The sequence below is a fragment of the Melospiza georgiana genome, chromosome Z, assembly GCF_028018845.1.
Source record: "Melospiza georgiana isolate bMelGeo1 chromosome Z, bMelGeo1.pri, whole genome shotgun sequence".
NCBI lineage: Eukaryota > Metazoa > Chordata > Aves > Passeriformes > Passerellidae > Melospiza > Melospiza georgiana.
In genome coordinates, this window is record NC_080465.1 from 40,377,605 (window position 1) to 40,398,833 (window position 21,229).

The 21,229-nt window shown below is 39.1% G+C and overlaps 1 protein-coding gene across 1 annotated transcript in view; it reads left to right on the top strand.

Moving 5' to 3' along the window:
- MAP1B (microtubule associated protein 1B) overlaps positions 1-21,229 on the top strand; it is a 71,037-nt gene that overhangs the window by 547 nt on the left and 49,261 nt on the right. The window contains exon 2 of the mRNA XM_058044591.1: positions 4,295-4,396. Coding sequence (XP_057900574.1) covers positions 4,295-4,396 — 102 coding nt within the window. The remainder of the gene's footprint in view (positions 1-4,294; positions 4,397-21,229) is intronic.

Below are 21,229 nucleotides of genomic sequence, written 5' to 3' on the forward strand. Positions count from 1 at the left end.
CGGAGACACCGGCGGGTGGGCGTGGCACGGTCCGCACTGCGGTCCCGGTGCTGCTCGGGGCGGACAAAGGGCGGCGGGCGATGGGGTGGATGGGCTGGGCTGCGCTGCGGGGCGGATGCCGCCCGCAGCCCCCGTCCCCACCGCCACGCTGAGCCGGCGGGGCTCGGGGCGTTTTCCCTCTCGGCGGCAGGGGCTGCGCGGGCGGGAGCGCAGCCGCGCCTTTGTGTCTAACTTGGGCGCTGGGACTTTTCTGTCGTCTGGACAATTTTTTCAGGACCCAAGTTCTGTAGACGCGTTTATGTTCCAATAAAGAAAACCCATATGAGTAACAAGGCTTTTACCCAAGGGCTCAGCCGCGTTATTGTCCGACTGCGGGCTCCTCTGACTCGGCATTTATTTGTCCTTTTCTTAAGGCGGCGATGCAGGGTGGTATTGCGAGTGAAATGACAGTTTTATAAGTCTTCGTTGTGGCTTCTGATACAATAGATTGCAGTGTGTATGCGGAGAGGAGGAAAAAAACCCCAAACAAAAAACCAACAAGCTGTTGCAGTATTAGTGGAATGAAGAAAATTATTGCTGGACCTTACAGTTATTTAAACTCAGTTGATAGCTGATTTTATAATTTGTATTTTTTTGTTCTGGGCTAGTGAAAACAAAGATTTCAGGAACTGCCATTGTTAAGAGTGGAGAAGCGATCCTGGAACGGGGAATTGGTAGCAGCCTTGTCATGTAGGTGTGGTTCAGCAGTCCAGCTAGGACTTCATCTATGTCTCTATTGTTGCTTTCTCAACCATTGTTGCTTTAGTTGGTTATTTCTCTGAATTCTTTTTCATTACTATTTGAGGGAAAAGGTATCCTCATCTCAATTTCATCATAACCTGTGCATCTTTATTGCTACCATTGTCTCTTGGGGAGAGCTACCGAGGCAGGTGCTTTGTCATTCAGAGCTTCTTCAGCATTGCACTTCCTTAACTCTATCTAATTTTCAGTTGTGTTACAAGAGAACTGGCTGCATTTTAATTAAATTGTCAAAGATTATAAAGCAAATTGGTAAAATTTCTTCCCTCAAGACAGCTAATACCCTTCCTCTGAAGAATTGCTCTCCAGTCTCTTCTTGAATCTCCTATTGTACAGTCGTTGCTGCATTGCTCAGTTGCTGCTATCTCCTGCCACTAAGCAGAACACCCATTTACAGGTTTAAGTGTTTAGAGGGAATGTTTGGCCTTTTAATTCATCATTTTGGATTAGAAGTCACCTTGCAGTTTCTAGTATCAGACCATCTGATTGAGATTTTTGCCTGCTAGGAAAACTCCTTGGTGAAATTTTGAGGTACATTTTTCTGGATGAATACAGTGGGAGTCTGATGCTTTGTCTATTGTGGCAATTGTGGGCTCAGATAATATTTTTCTGTTTGGAAAGTCTGTTGTAGTCTGGAAAAAAACCCACTTCTTGCTGCCTTTATTCTCAACAGAGCTTTAAATGCCTTTTGGTTCTTGATAACTCTGCCTTACTGTCTTCTCTGGTACATCTCCTGGGTACCATCAGTGAAAACTGTGGATTCATGCACCAAACTGCAGAGCAACGTGTCAAAGAAAACATCTGCTGATAACATCAGTGGCGTGATGCTACGCAACCTGGTGGAATGCAGAGTCATTTCTTAATATATTGTGGGGAGGGAGTGGTGTGGCAAGACGCATTTTCATTAATTACATTTTGGATGTGACTTTGCTAAGGAGGCAATTCTCCAACCCACCATCCACCAAAAGAGAAGAGGGGAGTGAAGAGAAAGCTTCAAGATTTTTCCACTGATTTAGCAGATGCTACTGGGTGTGCCCTCCCTGCTGTCTGATTATTCCTGTGTCTAGTGGCACTGCACTCTTAAGACTGCATAAAGAAAGAAATAGCTCCAGTTCCGCCATGTTTACAGCAGTTATGTCCACACTGCTAAGCCATCATTGGACTGACCTTGGATTTTTTATCCACATTTACCTTTGTTCTGCCCAAAACCTGATATAGTGATATCATTCATTTAATACATTTTGTTCTGCTGTAATACACATGCCTAATTTTTGCATCCAGATTTCTGATTCATGCAGTTGCATATTTTGGATAGTCTACCCAAATTCCAGCTTCAGCTTGTATGCATAGGGCATAAAGGCTTTTATGCCCTTGGCTTTTTTTTTTTCCTTTCCAATTTTTTTTGGGTTGAGTTCTGTATTTTGGACATTGCCTGGCTAAATCAGGCAATGACTGAGCAATCTTGACTACATCTAATCAGAATCTTATCCCTACCGCAAATTAGGATCACATCTAAAGCAGCTAGGGATGGTGGAACAGTCCTTTCATTAGCAGCAGTGATGAATCATAGTCCGTGTTGTTTAGTGGACCTCCAGAAAGCATTGTAGTTTCTCTGCCCAAGCTTGGTGTCATAAGCCAGGGAGCTATTTCTCTTCAAGCTTTTTGAAGTTCAGCACTCATTCATTCAGTGCACTTCAGCTTTGTGATCAATGTCAGTTTCATAGTTATTGTTTTCATATGTGCTCTATTTGTATGGTGTTATATCATCTTGGTGTTCTTGCTCTCAGATATTCCAGCACCTGGAAGATATTAAAGCCTGTTTAGATGTATTTGCCTGCCAAAACTTGTCCCAAAAATTTACCATATGGCCAAGTGCTTTCTGAGAAAACAAAGTAAGGAGACTTGCAGAAGTCTTGCTACTTATGCCTCTGAACAATGATGCGTCAGTCAGGAAGTGGAGGTGGCTGGTTATAGCTCAGTTATTTTTCTCAAGTGGTTATGGAACACACAGGCAATACTGTATTTTCAATTTTTTCTTGAGATTCAGATGGCAGCTACTTAATTGTTGGTAGCATGTTGCAGTAAGCTTGCTACTACCTTTACTTGGATGCTGACAAGGAAGAGCCCTGGATGCGTTCTTCTTGCAGAGGCTTCAGGCTCTTGAAATACAGATGTTCATATTTGCATGGAGAACCTACTCAGAGGGGCAATGGGAGACTAGCACTGCAGATCTGGTTTCTCTGCTATTCCCTCTTTTCCCCTCATGCTTTGTCCCTGCAACATGGCTTCTGTCTAAGTTCTGACATTTATGCTGCCTCTAAACCGAAAATACATATAGCATGGGAAGTGGCATTGAAGTAACAACCACAGCCTGAAACCCTGAGGGAAGTGTTAATTCTAGACTCATTCTGAGGGCTTGGACACAGACCTCTTCAGGCATCTTGTTGTCAAACCCCAAAGTGGTCTAATCCAATAACTCCATACAAAAGCATGGTCATGTGGGGAGGAGCCTTCAGACACTTCCTCACCAGCAGTCCATTTTATGTTTGCCAGTTCATTTCTGTAAATGTAATGATGATTTTTTTGAGTGCAATTTTGGTTTTCAAAATGGCAGTAGTGCTTGGACTCACTAGTAGTGTTACACCCTGCTCATTATTTCAAAAGTAGAAGATTTTCACAACAATTCCAAAACAAAATTATATAAAAATCTGAAGTATATTCTTTTTTTTTTTTTTTTCCCAAATTGTTCATTAAAATCTTATGGAAGACTAGAAACTTGTCTTTTGGCTGCAATGACTTTTTTCCCTGGTCGAATTTCAGTCCTTAAAAATCTTTTTGGAATAATATATTTTTTTTGGTCATGTAAGTGTCAAGTGTCTTACTTTTTAAGTAGCTGGGGGAAAAACAGTAGGGAACAGAGATGTGCAATTTGGTTTTTAAAGAAAAAAAAGATCAAGCACAGCATTTTCAAATTTCAAAACTGGAGTTTTGACACTTCATAAATAAAAGATCACTTGAATTTTAATTTAAAATATGGTATGCTTCAAAGATACTGAATGAAGAAGTCAGCAATTTAATACTTTGTATTTAAATATTAATTAGCAGCATGCTAGGTAATGCTTTTTCTTCTAAAAAGGACAACATGACTGAAGAGTCCTCTGGGTGATTCACTTCTGTTTTTGTAAATTTGTATGTTAGGATTTTAAAGTCATGTCAGGGACATTGGTAACTTACTGTAAAGTGGCTACTACTGCAGCTCTAAAGCCAGGGCCTTGAAGAATGGTCACCCTTTGGAAAGGCAGATGGTTTTTTTCTGATTCCTGTCAGAATCCTTCTGAATGCATTTTAAAAAATTGCTTTGTGCCTTGGAAGAAAGCGAGGCTGGGCTTGGAATTCAGAAATATGCAAATAGTTTGAATGCAAATAGAAAAGTACTCAGTTAAAGCTTCCAGTGCTCATGTGTCAAGCTACATGCGTTTTGTATTTTGAATTTTAGGAATCCGATCATGGGACACAAACTTGGTCGAATGCAACTTGGATCAAGAACTGAAGCTTTTTGTGTCTCGCCATTCAGCTCGATTCTCTCCTGAAGTTCGAGGTGAGTTTAAGAACAGAACTGCTAAATTACACTCAGAAATTGCCTGGCGCAGTAGTTTTAGCGCCTTTTTAAAGTTAAGAAAACTCACCTTTTGATTGAACAGTTTCTTCATGTGGCACCAATCTGTAGTCCAGTGACAGAAGCCTATTGTGGTAGGTGGTGTACACACAAAACAATAACTGGGAAGGTTAGCTCTATAGTGGGACAGAGCCAGAACTGATGTCACAGCTGCTGCACTACTGCAGCTCGAGCCCTGTGTTTCTCCCCAAAGGACTTGAACTTATTCATCTTTCTTGGTATGAGAAGCTGCATTATGGTGAGTCTGCCTTCACTCCCAGGAACTCTCTTTGGCTTGTATGAGGAAATCAGAAATGTATCGGGTTAGTAAGACTAAATATCTTTTGCTGCCTTTTTTCCAAGCTCATTCTTCCTTAAAAGGATTCATTCAATAAACTGAAACTTTTGTTTACCAGTTTTGTGAAGTGTAAAGTTTGGGTTTGCTCTGGTTTCATGAGAATCAAGTGTTCGGTAAGTTTTCTAAGATCTCATTACACTTAATACCATTGCTGAATGGGTATGAATGAATTTAATTGGGTTTCTCGTGTGAACACATATGACATTTTCAAAGTAGTAGAGGTTTCTGTCATTGGTGAAATAATTGTGGCCATATCCATATTGAGTGCTGTCATACAGTACAACCTACTACTGAGAAGTGTTAAAAATTCCAGCTTCTGGAACCTCTCTCATGTGTGGTGAAAAAGGCTATGAAATTTTGTATCATACTACTAATTCACCTTCCTGAGGTCCGGTGCTGTACACTTTTGACAAAGAGACCCTGATGCCTTTCTAGCATGACAACATTGGTTTTAAAAATGTCTTGTGTAACTAATTTTTTCTTCTTGCAGCATATGTTAAAGCACTTTTTGCTGTATCTCCCCATATCTAGAGAGAGTGAAGCACTGCCAGGGTTAAGAAAAAATTACATACTTCTGTGATTCATCCTCTGGTTTGAAAATCAGCATAACCAATAAAACAATACACAGCATGAAGATTTTTGAGTAAAGACATGTAGCCCCTTATTTATGTGGATGTAAACTGGAGCCTAAAATACTTGTCTTTCATTTCATTTTAATGTCATGAAGCCAATTCAATTCCTCAGTGACATTTGTTTTACAGAGAGAAAATTTAAGAAATGCAAAATGCAGTGTACCCCATTTTTGCCATATCTTTGTTCTACTTTAAAAACTTAGATCCTATGTTGCTCCTGTAGCAAAAATATTACAACACGACTTGTGTTTTTCCTGCCTCTTTTAGATTATACATTCTAATACTGCTGCGTGAATTAAAATAAAACAAATACTCTACTTTCATATAATAAATAAGATAAGCTAGTGCAGCCCTTTTCCAGCAGAAAGAATGTAGAATTGTTTAGGAATTTTTCTCAGGGAATTGTATTTTTGATTTTTTTTCCCCCCTTGTTGTCTAGACTTAGCTGTTTAATCTGTCATTGTGTTGAATTCTAGCTTAATTGCATGTGACTGGAATTCATCAACATATCTGACAAGCAGAAATGAATGTGTTTTTCATGACTGCTCAATCTTTAAACAATAAACTGCCAAAATCAGTGTTTACAAAGCATGAAGGGAGCCTGAAACTTGAATAAAGGCAATATCAAGGGATAAAGCTATCCATTTTGATCAACTTCTCTTCTAAAATTTTGTGGAGAAGCACATTTTTACCTCCAGAAGCCCACTGTACAGATCAGAGAATTATTTTACTTTCTTTCTGCTGTTCTCTGATATTGAATTCCGTATGAGGCTCCTTTGTATCCTCTCTGCTGTTTGGCAGAGAGAAGGCTTTTTTGTTGCCACATTCTAATAAGATGTCAGAGTGTTTACTTTGTTACAGCACCCAAATATTAAATTTTGGGTGTTCAACCATTGAAACGGTGGACTATCAAAGAGATGATTGTAAGTCTGTATTCCTTTGTGGTCCCAAACTCAGAAGTGGAATTTAGGTAACTAGGTGACGCTTTGTCCATGGGAAGTATTCATCCAAGGTGATGGGATTGCCTGTGGAATGTAATTAAACAACCTTTTTCTTTCCAGCCTTTTGAATCTGAAGTCTCTGTGCAGCTCACATATAGGGACAGTTTACTCTTGAGGAAGGTTCCTGGTTTTCTCAGGTCCGACTGCTGGCTGACTGGAGCCTGTTTGATGATCATGTTTAATTATGGTAATTGGGGTGGTGGCTCAGTATGTGCTTGCGTCTTCTCAGAACAGCTTGAGGATATGGACAGCAACAATGTAAGGGGTAGCAATCTTTCTGCAAAAGGAAGCTTGGAGGAAATGGGGCCTGTCCCCATGCCATACACCTATGATGTCAAAAGAAAGACATGCAAGCGATTGTCTGTCAAAGCATTTGTGTGTTTTCATTTAAAGAATTTAAGGTCTTATGCCCCTCCCTGTGTAGTGAATAGCAATGTAGGTACTGGTACTGCAGGGAGCATGATTAGATCCCAAGACTATTTTTGTGTTCTTTTCAAGGGGATGGGTTGTCAAGGTAATATTTGTGCACACTGTATTCAGCTGTTGGGCAATTTGAGTGATTTGTGATTCCTTAGAAATAAGATTCAGAATGGAAATTCCTGCAGATCTTTTCTACTACCTTGTAAAGCAGCTGACTTGGCAGACTCCTTAATTATTATTCAGATCTTGGAGAGGTGATGTTGCCAGGTGCTGGTGAAAAATGAGTAACAGAGCTAATTAATTGGTTGCCACGACAACAGGCACCATGACTTTAAAGGGGTATTCCAGTGGTGCCTCTGTTTTCTTTGTCATGTACTGATAACTTCCATCTTATGGTAATATGAAAAGGACAAAAAATGCAAACAATGTACAAGCTGGAAAAGAAGAAGTGCATCTGGTAGTGAGGCAGAACAAGTGGAGAGTCTTGGAAAGAGCTCATTTGAAATTGCAGCTGTACCTACCAATCTTTGCTTAATTAACAAGAAAGTTTCAGCTGCATAAAACATCCTCACAAAAGACCATGGTTTTGGGTGGGGTAGGCTGAAGCTGTTGAAAGCCCTTCTGTAAGATTTGTACACTGGTATTTTATCTGTCAGTTTCCATCTGGAGACACTTAACTGTTGCATTGGTGCATATTCAAGCCTTTGTCTAGATAAAATCCATTTTATTTAATAGCTGTTCACCCCCAACCTTCTAATAAATACTGCTCAAGCTATGCACTGTGGCTACTTTTAGTTTGTCCTGTGGTTATCAGGAACGTCTGTGCATTTCCTATGTGGATTGTACCAGGAGGCCTCCTGTTGCCCATTAGCCAGTGCAGAGGCCAACTGCTGACTTGAACGAGTCCTTCCTTACCTGTGCCTAGGACTACTTTATTGCCAGCCTGCCTGCAGCCAAAGGAGATCTTGGCAAAGTGCAAGACATGTTTTATTTCCTCTTGGCAGCTATCTGCAGCAGCAGTGGGCTTGCCTCCTTCGGGCTTCCTAAGAAGTCTTTGCTTTATGGTACTGTCATTGTTCCATAAAGCCTTAACAACTTCCCTTCTGACAGTTACCATTTCAAAAGTTACAGTTTTGGGCTGCTCATAACCTGCGGAGAACTTTTGGATCTGGGAATTTTGGTCAGCAATGTGCGCAGCTCTGCACTTCAATGAAGTGGTGTGTAGTACCATTTCCTTTGTCAAAGCAGATCTAAAACCACTTAACATCGCACCTAGTAGCTTGCCATGTGATCTTGTGGATCACTAATAAAATCCTGAACACCATGGGTTTTGTGCTGATTTACTTGAAAACTGCAGTTCATCAGAATTCCTCAAATCGGGACATAGGTACTTGAGCTAAACCAATTATTTGAAATGAAAGAAAGGGAAAAGCGACAGGAAGTCAACACCAGATTTTTCAGGCGCTATCAGAATGCCAAAACTGCCCAGGAATTAATTTTGATTAAGATCTCAGGTGGCCTGGTATGCACATTTAGGGATATGCTACAAATATGGTTCTTCAGGTATTTAGAGGCTGTGATCATAGCTGGAGTAGCTATTGAGTGGGATCATTTTAGCTCATTATACATTTGGGGAAGTTAATTTTAGTTGGCAGCAAGACTTGCTTTGTGTCTCAAAGTATTTGCGCATTGAACGAAAGAAAATGGAGGCAGACTGGGGAAGGTAATTGAGCTGACTCACGCTGCAGTGGCTGCAAATGGTGTCCCTGCAGGGTGACCTGCAGCTGCCACTGGCCCAGGGCTGCAGCCGTGGAGCTGCTCAGCAGCACAAAGCCAGGAGCCCCTGGGTCCTGTTGGAGGGTGTTGATGGGAGCGTATGCACTGGACTGCTCCTGAGCTTTTTGTGGGGAGATGCAAGGATTTTGGTGGTTTGGGAGAGGATTACAGTGTAATAGCCTATGTGTTAGGATACAAAAATTGCAAAAGCCTTCTTTTCTTAGTACTATTTAAAAATTCTAGAGATTCTAATAACTCTCTTTATCATCTTTTTTACAGTGAGTAAGGTGTTGCACTTATGTGACAATCATTCTGGCATTGACTTCCATTTCTGCTTTTTTTAGGAAAGATCTCAAAGAAAATTAGCATGCATTTGCATTGCTGCCAAAACACTGGTACCTGCTGATTCACACTAAGCTATTAGTGTAAATCAGCAAAATTAGTGAGAGGTTATTTTTAAATGCCTGTATCAAAATTAAATACAGTCAGTTCAATCATTATAGAATAGCCCCTGTTTTATGGGAACAGGTTTTGGCTTGTGTGAGGCAGCTACCAAAGGCATGGGATTAAGTTAGTTACGAATAATGATAGCATTTTAACCGCATTATGAAATTTGAATCCCCATTCCTCTTTATTAGAATGAAAATTAAGCATACCTAATATGCTTATAATATTCACAGGTATATTCACAAAGGTTACTTTGTTAACGGTTTTCTGATAGAATTATAATTCTTAATGTGTTGCTTGTGAGATTCTGCAATCTTTTGTGTAATATTTTGTCTATGTGGGATTTCTGAAACTGAAAATTTAAACTGTATTTTATTTCTGACCTCTGCCCAGTATCATTTACAGATGACCTACCTTTCATCTCTTCCATCATGGATTTATGATAAATATGTAACCAGAATATCATTACCACTTTTAAAATCTAATTTCTTTTTGTCATGTGCAACATTTTTGTCAGATGTCTGTTTTTCTTAAATTTGTTAAGATTTACCTACTTTGCTTTTGTGAAATTTTTTACTTTCTCATCTAATTTATCAGTTACTTGAGAGAAATATTAAAGGTTTTAATTGGCCTTTTAATGAGAAGAGACTGGATCCAAAGATCTCTGAAATAATTGGATTGGATTTCGGATTAGAGAAAGTATTATCTAGTATTTTGAAATTGGAACAGAAACAAAAATACCCCTAATTAGCAAAAAAGTGAACATTTTGTCTTCTTTCTTGAAAGATACAAACATTACTTCATATGAAGTGAATTGCCTACCCCAGTATTCAGAGATAGAGCCAGACCCAAGTAAGAAGAGTTGAGACACTCCCTGTCTCCAGACTGGGTGGAATGGGGAGCTCATGTTTACTCCCGCTGCCATCTGTAGAATGAGAGTTGGCACTGTGGCTGCTGAGAGCGACCTTACAAGTGCTCCAGCTGTCATCTGCCTTGTAGAGACAGGTCCAAGAGGTGCATCTACACTGGCTGCAAATCCGTGGATCCTGACTGCCAGGAGTATCCCACAGTACCTCACAGCCCCTATGAGTAGGCGAGTTAAGCACTGCAGTCAGTCCCAAATAGAAAGCTGGATACTTCTGTAAGAAAGGTGTATGTTTTTGCATCAACCCCCCAGATGGTCCCACCAAAAAGACAAGATGGTTGGTTTGGGGTTGTAGTTGCTGGTGGTAATCTGTTCCTAGAGCTGAGAAGAAAAGCAGTGCTTCTCGTGACCTGGATTTGCAGATTTTAATATGTTTGTGATTCAAAACCAGTTTCTGATAAAATAAAAGATTGAGTGTAAAAAATTGTATTAAAATAATAACCAATTCATAAACAAACTTGAGTGAATTTCAGTATTGTTTTGGTGTTGCAATTTTATGTATTTTAGTACTTCAAAGCTTGTCTGTAATGGTGAGATAAATCACCATCTTGTGTCCCTCTGCCCCTGTCTCATGCATTGCTATGTGTGGTACATTGTGCCCATCTGCAACTCTGGAAAGCTTGGGGTGTTATTTAAAACAAGCAATCAACCTCACAAAAGAACCCTCCAAAGCAAAAACAAACAAAGAAAAAAAAATTTCTTGTGAGAGATTAGCCATATTCTTAGCCTGTATATTCTCTGAGTGATTCTAAGGAACTACGCAGACTTTCACGTGGAAGTCAACTCCCCGCTATCAAAGGCTGCCTTTGGAAGCTGGGCCAGTGTCACGACAGTGCTTTCCTTCAGTCTTTTCTTCAGAGAAGACTGATGCCAGCTTTGTCTCCCATGTCCTGACTAATGAATAAGCTTTCCTAGGTCTTGTAAGCTCTTCATAGTGGATTGAATCTCTCCCCACACCTGAGAGACTGGAAAGAGCAAAAGTAAGAAAACTCACTGGTCCAGATAAAGGTGAGTCAATAGGTGAAGACAAAACCACAGAAACAACCAAAACCAAACCAATTACAATGGGGAAGAAAATCGCTCAGCACCTCACACAGGCAAAATAATTCCCAGCCAGTCTCTGAACAGCTCCCATCTTGGTAACTAAAAACCCCACCTTCCTCCTCTACTCTAGCTTTTGTTGCTGAACATGGCGTTGCACACAGGTATTTGTGTTCCAGTCAGGTTTTTATTTGCTGACACCATTGTTTAACTACTCAAAGCAAAGGGGATGAAATTTGACAGAGCCCTAAGAGAGACCAACTACAGGAGTCTTGCTTCTGATCTTAAGGCTTGGAAGCAGTACACATCCTGTCATGGGTATTATGGCCTTCCAGCATGCTTTCTTAACCTCAGACTGTGTCCTGTAGTTTTCCTGGTCTTCTAGAACTTGCACAACACTTGGAAAAACTTTTTAAAAAATGTATATTTTGTATGTGGCCAGTACTTTAAACAGATATAGAAAGTAAGCCTTCAAGAGTATCTTGGGATAGGATTTAATGCTTGTGTCAAAGCAATAATTTAATGGCATTGCTCATAATAATTTATATAATGCTATTGATTTTTTTCAAACCTAACATTATTAGCTGCAAAGCTCAAATTCTAAAAGTTCATTAGACATGGAAGATTTAAATATTTTTCAATACTAATTAGGCTTTTGCACATTTACCATTTCCCAGCAACTTTACATATTTTAATCTTCCTGTCCCCTGTTTCAGTAATTCTGTTCTTTTTATGTTTCAATATGCTATCTTATCTACCTATCTATCTAAAACCTACTCTTAAAAAGTAGGGATGGGTGTCTTTGATCATAGGACCATCTCAATGGCCTAAATAGTTTGGGTGCACCAGTTGTATTCTTGAAGACTCCCTAGTGAGAATACTTGCTCTGCACGTAACAACCCTCTGTACCTATTAAAGCCTGTAATTATAACAAGAATCACATTTTGTCTTCAGCTTTGGTGGGACAGTGTCATTGTATGTCAAGCAGTGGATTATCATGTGAAAGGAGACTTTGCCAACATAGTCATTTTGTGATGAATAGAAGGATCTTAAAGTATTAATCTTTAGGAGCTGTTGAGTGGGGGAAGCTCATTTACTGGGTTATGCTAATTGGTGTGGGTTGTGGGTTCTCCACAGCCATTTGTAGACAGTAGTCAGAGGAAGGAAAGCAAGAAAATCAAGCCAGCAGATTTCCTTAAACATGATAGACTTACTGTTCAGTCTCTTGAACAGTATAGTGCAGCCATTCATTAGACCCCCTACATACCTAAAAAGGTATTGTTTTCATTTCTGGACCTTTTCATGGGCTGTGTGCACCCTTTGTAATTAATTTGCTTTAAATTAAAAGTATATTCTGGGCCAAGAAATCTTGCAGAGCTTCCTGCAGAGAATCTAGAAAATATTTAGATTCACTTTATTTGGTGTATCTCTACTTTTTTGAGTTTCACACAGCACGTTACATACTTGAAGAGTTGATGCTCCTTTTACTTTTGTTTCTGGCTTCCTTCTGCTATTAAATATATTTGAGTTGACATCTGTCCCTTCCAACTTTTTTTTTGGTCTTACTTTTGAGCAGATGGACGTCTCTTTGTCAGTGATTGTTAACTTAGTCTAAGCAATAATCAAATCAAGTTTAGACCAAGTCCTTTCTGAACCCCACCAAATCTTACTCTCATGTACTGTCCCGTGTTTCTGACTGACTTGCAAAGATGGGACACTCTCAGAAAACACTAGGCCAATATTAGACCTTTTGGTTGGTTTAGTTACCTAAACTATCTAACAAAAAATGGTTGGTTTTTGTTAGTTAGTTTAGGTAACTTGGTTGGTTGTTGGCTATGGAACTGGATTCCATAAAACACTTCGTCAGTTATCATGGAGGGGAAAAAAAAAGAAAGAAAAGGTTTTCAACTCAGCAGAGACAATTCTGAAACCAGCAGAGATATGGCTTCTGTGCATCTTGCTGTAGTCCTATGATAACAATCGCTGGATTGTAAGTGGAGTTACCAGACAGGTTTTGTCCACTGTGGTCAAATCACAAACTGGCCACAGAAAGCTTGGAATCACTTGCTCTAGATGATGGCACACTAACAAAGAGATTCACTGCTGACTTTGATTTTTTTTTTTTAATTTGTACTGTACAGTTTTCCATGTTCTCACCAAATAGTTCATAAATTCTTGACAATTACTTATGAGATCTGGTGAAAAAGGAGAATCACAGAATCATAGAACTTGATGAGTTGGAAGGGAATTATAAGGATCACTGAGTCCAACTCCTGGCCCTGCACAGGACACCCAAGCAACCACATACACCATGTGCCCAAAAGCACTGTCCAAACACTTTTTGAACTTTATGAGGCTGGTGCTGTGACCGCTTCCCTGGGGAGCCTGTTCCAGTACCTAGCCACCCTCTGCGTGAAAAACACTTTCTTTGTATCCATCCTAAACCTCCCCTGACTCAGCTTCATGCCACTTCCTTGAGTCCTGTCACTGGTCATGAGAGTGAAGAGATCGGCACCCATCCCTCTGCTTCCCTGTCACAAGGATGTTGAAGACCACAATGAAGTCTCCCCTCAGTCTTGCCTTCTCCAGGCTGAGCATCCAAGTGTCCTCAGCTGCTTCTCATATGGCTTCCCCCCCCAGAAGAGCAAGAAAGTAGAAGCAATCTCAGTCTTTCAGCTCTATTCATATTTCCTTGTTATGTATTATATCTTTTAAATTGTTACAATTTTCAAAAGTCAATCTTTTCCAGTGCAAAATAAAGTTGTAATTCTCTTCTGGTTCAAAATCCATTCCCACCTAAGTTTCTATATAAAATTAATCATATCATGCAGGTAAAGCTAGTTTATTGGAAGAAAAAAAAACAACTTCAAATTAGCAGTTAAAAAAAAAAAGAAAGAACAACCAAACAAACCCAAACCAAACAACTGACCACATCATGTTTCTTAACTTTCTCATTTTTGGAAGTTGCCTTACAAGGAATTGTACTTCCTCATGCTGCTTTTACCAGCAGATGGCATTCTCAATGCCCATGCTCACTGCTGTGCAGTAAATGATCACATTCTAAAGTCAGTATGAATACTTCTGTAATGTTTTTATGTCTTAGTTCTTAATGTGAGACATATGTTTCTATTTTTCACTGAGATCTTGCTGGGAGTTTAAATTTTAGAGACTTCAGCTCTGTTGACTGATAGATATTCATCTGAAAGATGAATCCCTCAATGTGAAATGAGCTCAACAAACTTCAGATCTCTCAGTGTCAATGAAGGAAAAGCTCTTTCAGGTCAAGAACTTTCTCAGGTGGAATCACTATCTCAGATAGTGATCATTTTATGGAAAGGCTTAACATTAACTCTGCAGAGCTAGTAGGGGAAAAAGCAAGATCATTATACACAGCTAGATTTTTGCATAAATTAACACATCTCTAGATACAGATAAGAAAATCAGCCTGACAAAATCATTTATTCTCTGTATATTCTGGGTACCTCCAAGAGGCCTGAATGTCTCCTGTTCATAAACTGCAATATAATCCACAGTCAGACCTGGCACAGTGCCTGTCTCTCTCTCAGAGCACAGCGTGGAATAAGACCTGAGACCTAAGCAAGTAAAGTCTGACTCACTTGTCAAGTTTAGTACATCTCAGTTTTTTTCCCTGTCTCCCTGTCTCAGTCTGTGCTATGACTTTCTGTTAGGAATATAGGAGTGCAGTAGCAGGTAGTTTGACAAAGCAAATCAGTGTTGTCCATCTAAAAATACTTGTAAGTGTTCGTACAAGTTAAGTCCCAGTGTGGCATTTTTCCTTTCTCAGAGATGGAAAAAAAAAATCATAGCTTTCTAAGTGACTGTAGAACACATAAATCATAAATCGAGCTGTATCATAAATCAAGAGACCTGAAGTTTACTTCTTAATTTTGCCCCTGAACTATGTAAAGACTGAATGTGGCAGTCGTAGTCAGGTGCTGTGGACGACCCATGATTTGGATTATTCATTTGCAGTAATGGCAATGGCAATGGCATTTATTTCTTTTTGTCTTGCTTCAGCTTTCCATCAAGGCCAAGTGTACCAGTAGGGAATCTAATGTCAGTGATTTATGCAGTGTGGTCTTCATTAAAATTCAAAATGAGGACACCAACTCTCTTCAAATAAGCTAGTAAGATACTAGCCAGATGTTAAATGTAAACACTAAAGGGATCACTCAAATTGATTTGAAAATAACAGTAATAGAGATGGAAAGCTGAGATTAGCCATTTGTGAAATTGTGTAATTCCTTCAGATTTCTGAGTTGTATTAAAAAAAGAACACATTAGAACCTTTTTATTAAACAACACCTGCATACATTTGCATGGGCAAAATCTTTTCATATATGCAAATACTGGTAAATGGACAATCAAATACTTTTCGTCTCATTTAATTGCAGTGGAGTAGCAGGGCTCTCAATGCTTACTGAAAGCAGCTCTTTGTTACCATTCATTTTAAAAAACCCACAACCCAAACAACAAAACAAAACAAAAAAACCAGAAAATGCCCAAAACCATAGACAGCAGTTTGTCTTATTGTGATTACTAAAAAACACTTTGACAAATACTGATTTTGAATGAGTGTAAATTATGAGGATTTTTACTGGAAACAGGCAGGTCTCTCTGGATCTGCCCTGTTAGGTGTTAAGGCAGCATTGGACTGCTGTTGAAGAATTGCAGTCTGTAGATCCTAGGAATGCTTGTGAAGAACTGCGGTTTGTAAATCCCATCTACAGAGAGTTTGAGGGATATGGCTCTGGGAACTGTGGTTTGTAACATGTTTCTACATGTAGTAACATGCAACACTGCTGGGTTGCTGTGACACCACTCAAAATAAAGTGTAGCACTTCTCTTCTATGGTATCCTTGCCAGTCTGCATGGTGCTGGAGCTGGAAATAAATTGACTTCTATTAGTCAAACCTCTGTAGGAAGCTGAGTGTCTCTACAAAAACTGTAAGCCAAGCTGGTGAAATACTGCCTTCCATCTTTAACAAAGCTCCTTGTCAAGTGGGAGTGAAAGGCTTTGAAGTGCTGCCACGTGGTTGTGGAAGTGTGTGTTTTGTGATTGCTAAAACTTTTTTGCCAGCTCTAAATCCAGGAATGCTTATAAGGTAAAAGTTAAAATGTCATGGGGAAATTAAGGAAATCACATTTTGATTGCCCCTCTGAGTCTGGCTTAATGATTGACACAACCTTCCAATCCCAAGGAAAGAGAAGTGCCGAAGAGTAGCCTTTTGCCTTTTGTCACCTCTGTTGAGCCATCCCCCCCACTCTGCATGGCTGCTTATCTCATGGCTGCGGGTTAATTAGGAGAATTTAAGGCTGAGGATGTGGAAGGGAATTTAAATTGCATCTGTATGGATTAGGATCTGTGGGAGATCATTAGCATGCAAGCACAGTTCCTGTGCCTTTCTGTGCCTCTGCCCAGAGCTTGCATCTTCCAGGCATTTCCACACTCCCTCAGATCTCTTGTGCCTTATGGGCCTGGCCCGCATTTTCATATTAGCACAGTTTAATTAGGCAAGGAGATATTGCCATGACTCCAGAATTATCTATGGTTGTGATAGATCAATATTTATTACAGAGATTTTTTTTCAAAGAAATGTCTGCTCTGTTGGACAGGTTTGCTCATTCAGAGGCCCTAGAGCCATTTAAGAAACAATTAAATCCTCTCTGGTGAGAAGTGGAATATTAAAAAGGATTAACACTGACTGACTGTGTATTCTCTCTAGTTTTATCTGCATTCTTCTGCTTTGCTATTCTTGTCTGACACGTAGGTTTGATAGAGGGAGTTGGGTTTGGGGACTGCTGCCCTTTTCTTGCAGCGCTGCAGAGCATAGTGGGAGGATGTCAAACGGGTCAAGGTATCCGCTAAAAATTATCAAACCCAAAAGTAAATATATGTAGCTGTTGAGTAATTTGCAAGCACTGTGCTGGGAAGAAGTTTCCATAATTCCATTAAATTTATTCTGATTATCCAAATTTTCAGTGAAAGGTGAGCATGGCATAGTCTAGTGTTCTAAACACTTAGGTGAGTGGCCGGGTTTACAGGGGCCATACAATAAATGCCAAATGAGGAGAGCTTGCATGACCAGGTCATTATTCATTCTCATTTCATTATTTTTCTCCTCAAATTAATTTTAGTATTTTCTACAAGGGAAGCAGTTTTCCCATTTGGGAACATGTTAGAACAATATGTAAATTCTGTTAATTTATGAACATTCACAAAGGTCTTGAAACAGAAACCATAAATCAAAACTTTTTAGCAGAAAATGTCAAAGTGAAAGACTTAAAATTTTGTACATTTTCCGTATGTATGGCTTTGTTTAATATATGTTTGTAATACTGTATAGTAGAAATATTTCTATTTTTAAATTTGCATTTCTCCAGTTAATGAGCTATGAACTACACAGTAATGTTACTTTGTGTAACGAAGGCAGTCAACCCTTCCACTGTTTATTTCTCTTCTCCATAGGTAAGTACTATTGTCTTAAGCTAAGGAAGAATACTTGTGCGTCTCTAAAACTTAGAACTATCATCAGTCATAGGTCTATTCATTGACATCTAGTAATAGTTCTCCTTTTAGTGTAATTCCCTTTGAAAATTAAGTGTGTAAAACTTAAAATGTACTGTGGTTCATATGGAAAAGATTAAAATACTGTGCCTCTGCCTATAATACACAAGAACAGAAGCTTCCAGTAGAAATCTGATGGCAACATTTACATTTCTTAAGTCAAGGGAAAATATTGAAAATCATGAGATTTCTATTGCCCAAGAAGGAGGAAATAAATACTGCCTTGTTTTAATCTTTGGAGGGGAAAGTGCAACTATGTTGTTACCATGTTCCTTAAGCATGCCCCTGTGTTGGGGTTTTTTTTTCAAATGATTATGCTGATTCTAAAAGAGTATTTGAATTGTGTTCATTTAATACTGAGAGAGTTACATGTCTCACCAGTGCCAACACTTTGTCATTGTAATGAAGTACAGTTCACAAGTGCCCATAATTACACAGCCTCTGTACAATCAGCAAGATTTCTAAAGGGAGTCTATCACATCCAGAAGAACCCTTTCTTCATTGCACATCTTAATTTCACCTGACATTTTGTCAGCCAGGGCAGAAACTTTCTGCAGAAAGCAGGACAATATGCCTGGTCTCCTTTAGACTTAAGAAGGTGGAAAATTAAGTTATTATAAATCTGCTTCTAATTATGTTAACAAATTATTACATCATGTAGATGAACCTGCTGTAGATCTTAGATATTTCTTTTATTGTTTTAGCAATTTACTCTATTTGTTATGCATGAACAATGTTTTTGATAACCCATGTTGATCATACTTGCTAATGAACCAATACCTACAATTACTGCACTTAAGCATATATCTTCAGAACATACAATGTTAGAGGGTGCTAATGAGCTCAACAGTAGTTGAAGACACTAATTAATTAAATCAGGGTTATTTTGCCTGCCAAAGTATAGGAGGATGGATGCTGCCACTGGAAGATGCTGGAGCATGTAACCTGTGGCTGTGTATTGAAGGAAAATTTTTGTTGTCAATCTGTTTCAGAAACTGATAATGCAAAATGTTTTCTCAGTTATAAAAAGGCAGCAGATATTTAGTACCTTACTCAGATCAATTTATTATGAAGCAGCATGACACTTTGTGCTGTGAATCTTTATAATGCCCAGAGGCTTTCACATGAAAATTGCTCATTTAATTTTCACTGGATTACTTTTTTCATTTAAACAACAATAATAATGTGAATTTAAGTGCAGAGTTCAAATAACTTACAAGGGTCCTTTCCCAACATTCTTAACCTAATTTTGGAATATTAATATTTTTGAAATGCAGCTTCACATTTCAAAGATAATTTTATTTTTTGTGGGTCTTTTGTGGAAAGCTTATTGTTATTAGTTCTCTTAGTCCAGCCAGAGCAGTGTCCTTACCACCAAAGCATATAAGACATTTTTTAAAGGAAAATTTCTGTCAATCCAGCAGCTTGAAAGAAAGAGGGCAATAAACACAACTTGCACTATGTCAGTGATTTCCAACGTCAATAAAAGGGACCCAGAATAACACTTAGATCTATGTGGTTGGAAACCAGACACGTAGAAGACGTACTTTGTCATTGGGATGGATATTGCTAATGGAATTGCCTGTGAGAGCGCAGTCTGCCAGATGATGAACAGGTCAGCTCTGGCACAGCCTCTCAGGCACAGGAGGAGTGATGGGTTAGTGACAGCACTTCTCAGGGGAGGAACGACAGAGTCTGAGGAATATATCAAGGGGGAGATCAGTGGTAAACAGACAGACTAGATGGCTTTTACTCACCTTCTATGCCATCTCTGGATGTCCCCCCTGGCTATAAAAGAATAAAATGGCAGAAATTTACTGTCATATCATTCACTTCTGCATGGGCTGAAAGAATGTCCTTCAGTTCCTGAAGATTTAATTATGTCCAGTTTTTGTGGCTGCTGCTGGAAGAAGCTTTGAAGAGGGAGAGAGTAATTTTTTTTTCAATTTTTCCTTCATTTTCTGCCCATTAGTGTGCTCTTTCCATAAAAATGCACCCAGGCACCATTCCATGGGGCTGGAGCTGTGATCTGTTGAGACCTTTTGTGGCACCTGCTCACACCTTCTGACAGGCTCAAATGTTGAATGAGAATGGCCAACCCCCTAAGGTGGGGATGGCCAGAGACCCTCTTTGTATTTCACAGTGCCCAGCTGCTTTCTTGCCCTCTCAGTTGTAAGTGCAGAACACAGAAGCCAGAGTAGACACAGGCATTAAGTTGAGAGCCAAGTTTGCCAACTACGTTTCTGCATTTTATGATTGAAAATCCTCAAGGTAGGGCTGCAAGAAAAGAGCTCCAGAATCACTCTGGAGGGTTGAATTTGTTCTTCGTGCAACTTTGTTTTGAGACGGCTTTTGAAACAAGACCATCCCAAAGTGCTGGATTTGGTACATCCATCCACCTGCAGCCAGCCCTGGAAGAGAATGGCTCTAATGCTCACTGAGAGGAGGAGAAACAGGTGATGTGGGAGACTACAGGAAACTTTCTTTTCCCTGGTGTTACTCAGAGGGGCTTTAGTCATTACTTGTAAAAATGTTTTATTGATTATACCAAAGCACAGTGTAACTAGTATTGCCTTAATTTTACTTTTTTTTTTTTCCTTTTTTAAAGCCAGTAAAAAAATTCTATCTAGACTTTTCAAAAGCCTTTTATTTTCTTATATCAGCCCAAAGGAAATCTTGCTATCTCAAAAGTAATAAATATATTTTTTTTCCCCTGGAGAAAATTCTTATTAATAGTCTATGCTGAAATTCAGCTTTTGTGAATTCAAAAGTTCAAAAGCTACTTGAAATAGTGTTTGTGTTCCCATGAAAAGAAAAAAGTGCATCATATACTTCATGTTATATGTCATCTTCAAACATTAATTTGGGATTAGTCAGTACTAAAGGAAAATTCTTGCAAAGCTTAAACCTTTAATTTTACCAGGTGACTGGCTCTTCAGTACACAGACAACCTGTTCAGAACAGTCATCAGCAAAAAAAAAAATTGTGAGGATAAAGGAAGACTCATCATTATTGTGTTTCTCTGTAGTTGGGTTTGGGCTTTTTTTGTTATCTCATTCCTTTGTTAATGGGTTTGGGGTTTTTTTTGTTATCTCATTCCTTTGTTAACGGCTCCCTTCTACAGTATGAACCTAATAAGTGGGAATAAATTGCAGCAAATCTTGACATGGTCACATTCTTCAGAACATTAAATAGCCTGTTTAATTACAAAGATATCTGCATTTGTTAGCAAAGTAATAAAATGCACAAATATGGAATCAGTTCCCTAGTGGGAGACCATATGTGCCCAGGAATGCTTAGTCTGCATGAACAGTTAGCAGTTTATATGTGTATGTATAATTTTCATAAATGATATAGGGGCCAAAGTTGACACAAGACCCATGTGAAAAATTATTTTAGTATTAAGTGTTCTTCCTCTTTAATGAAACATAGGAGATGGGAAGCCATGCCTTTGTGCCTTATATTAACAGATTTCCATTTCCATGAGTTTCTCTAGAAAGAAAGCTGAGAAAATTTTCATTAATATCAGAGGAACTCATATAGTCAAGTTTTATGCAGATTGTATTACCAAATATGACTAGTCAGTG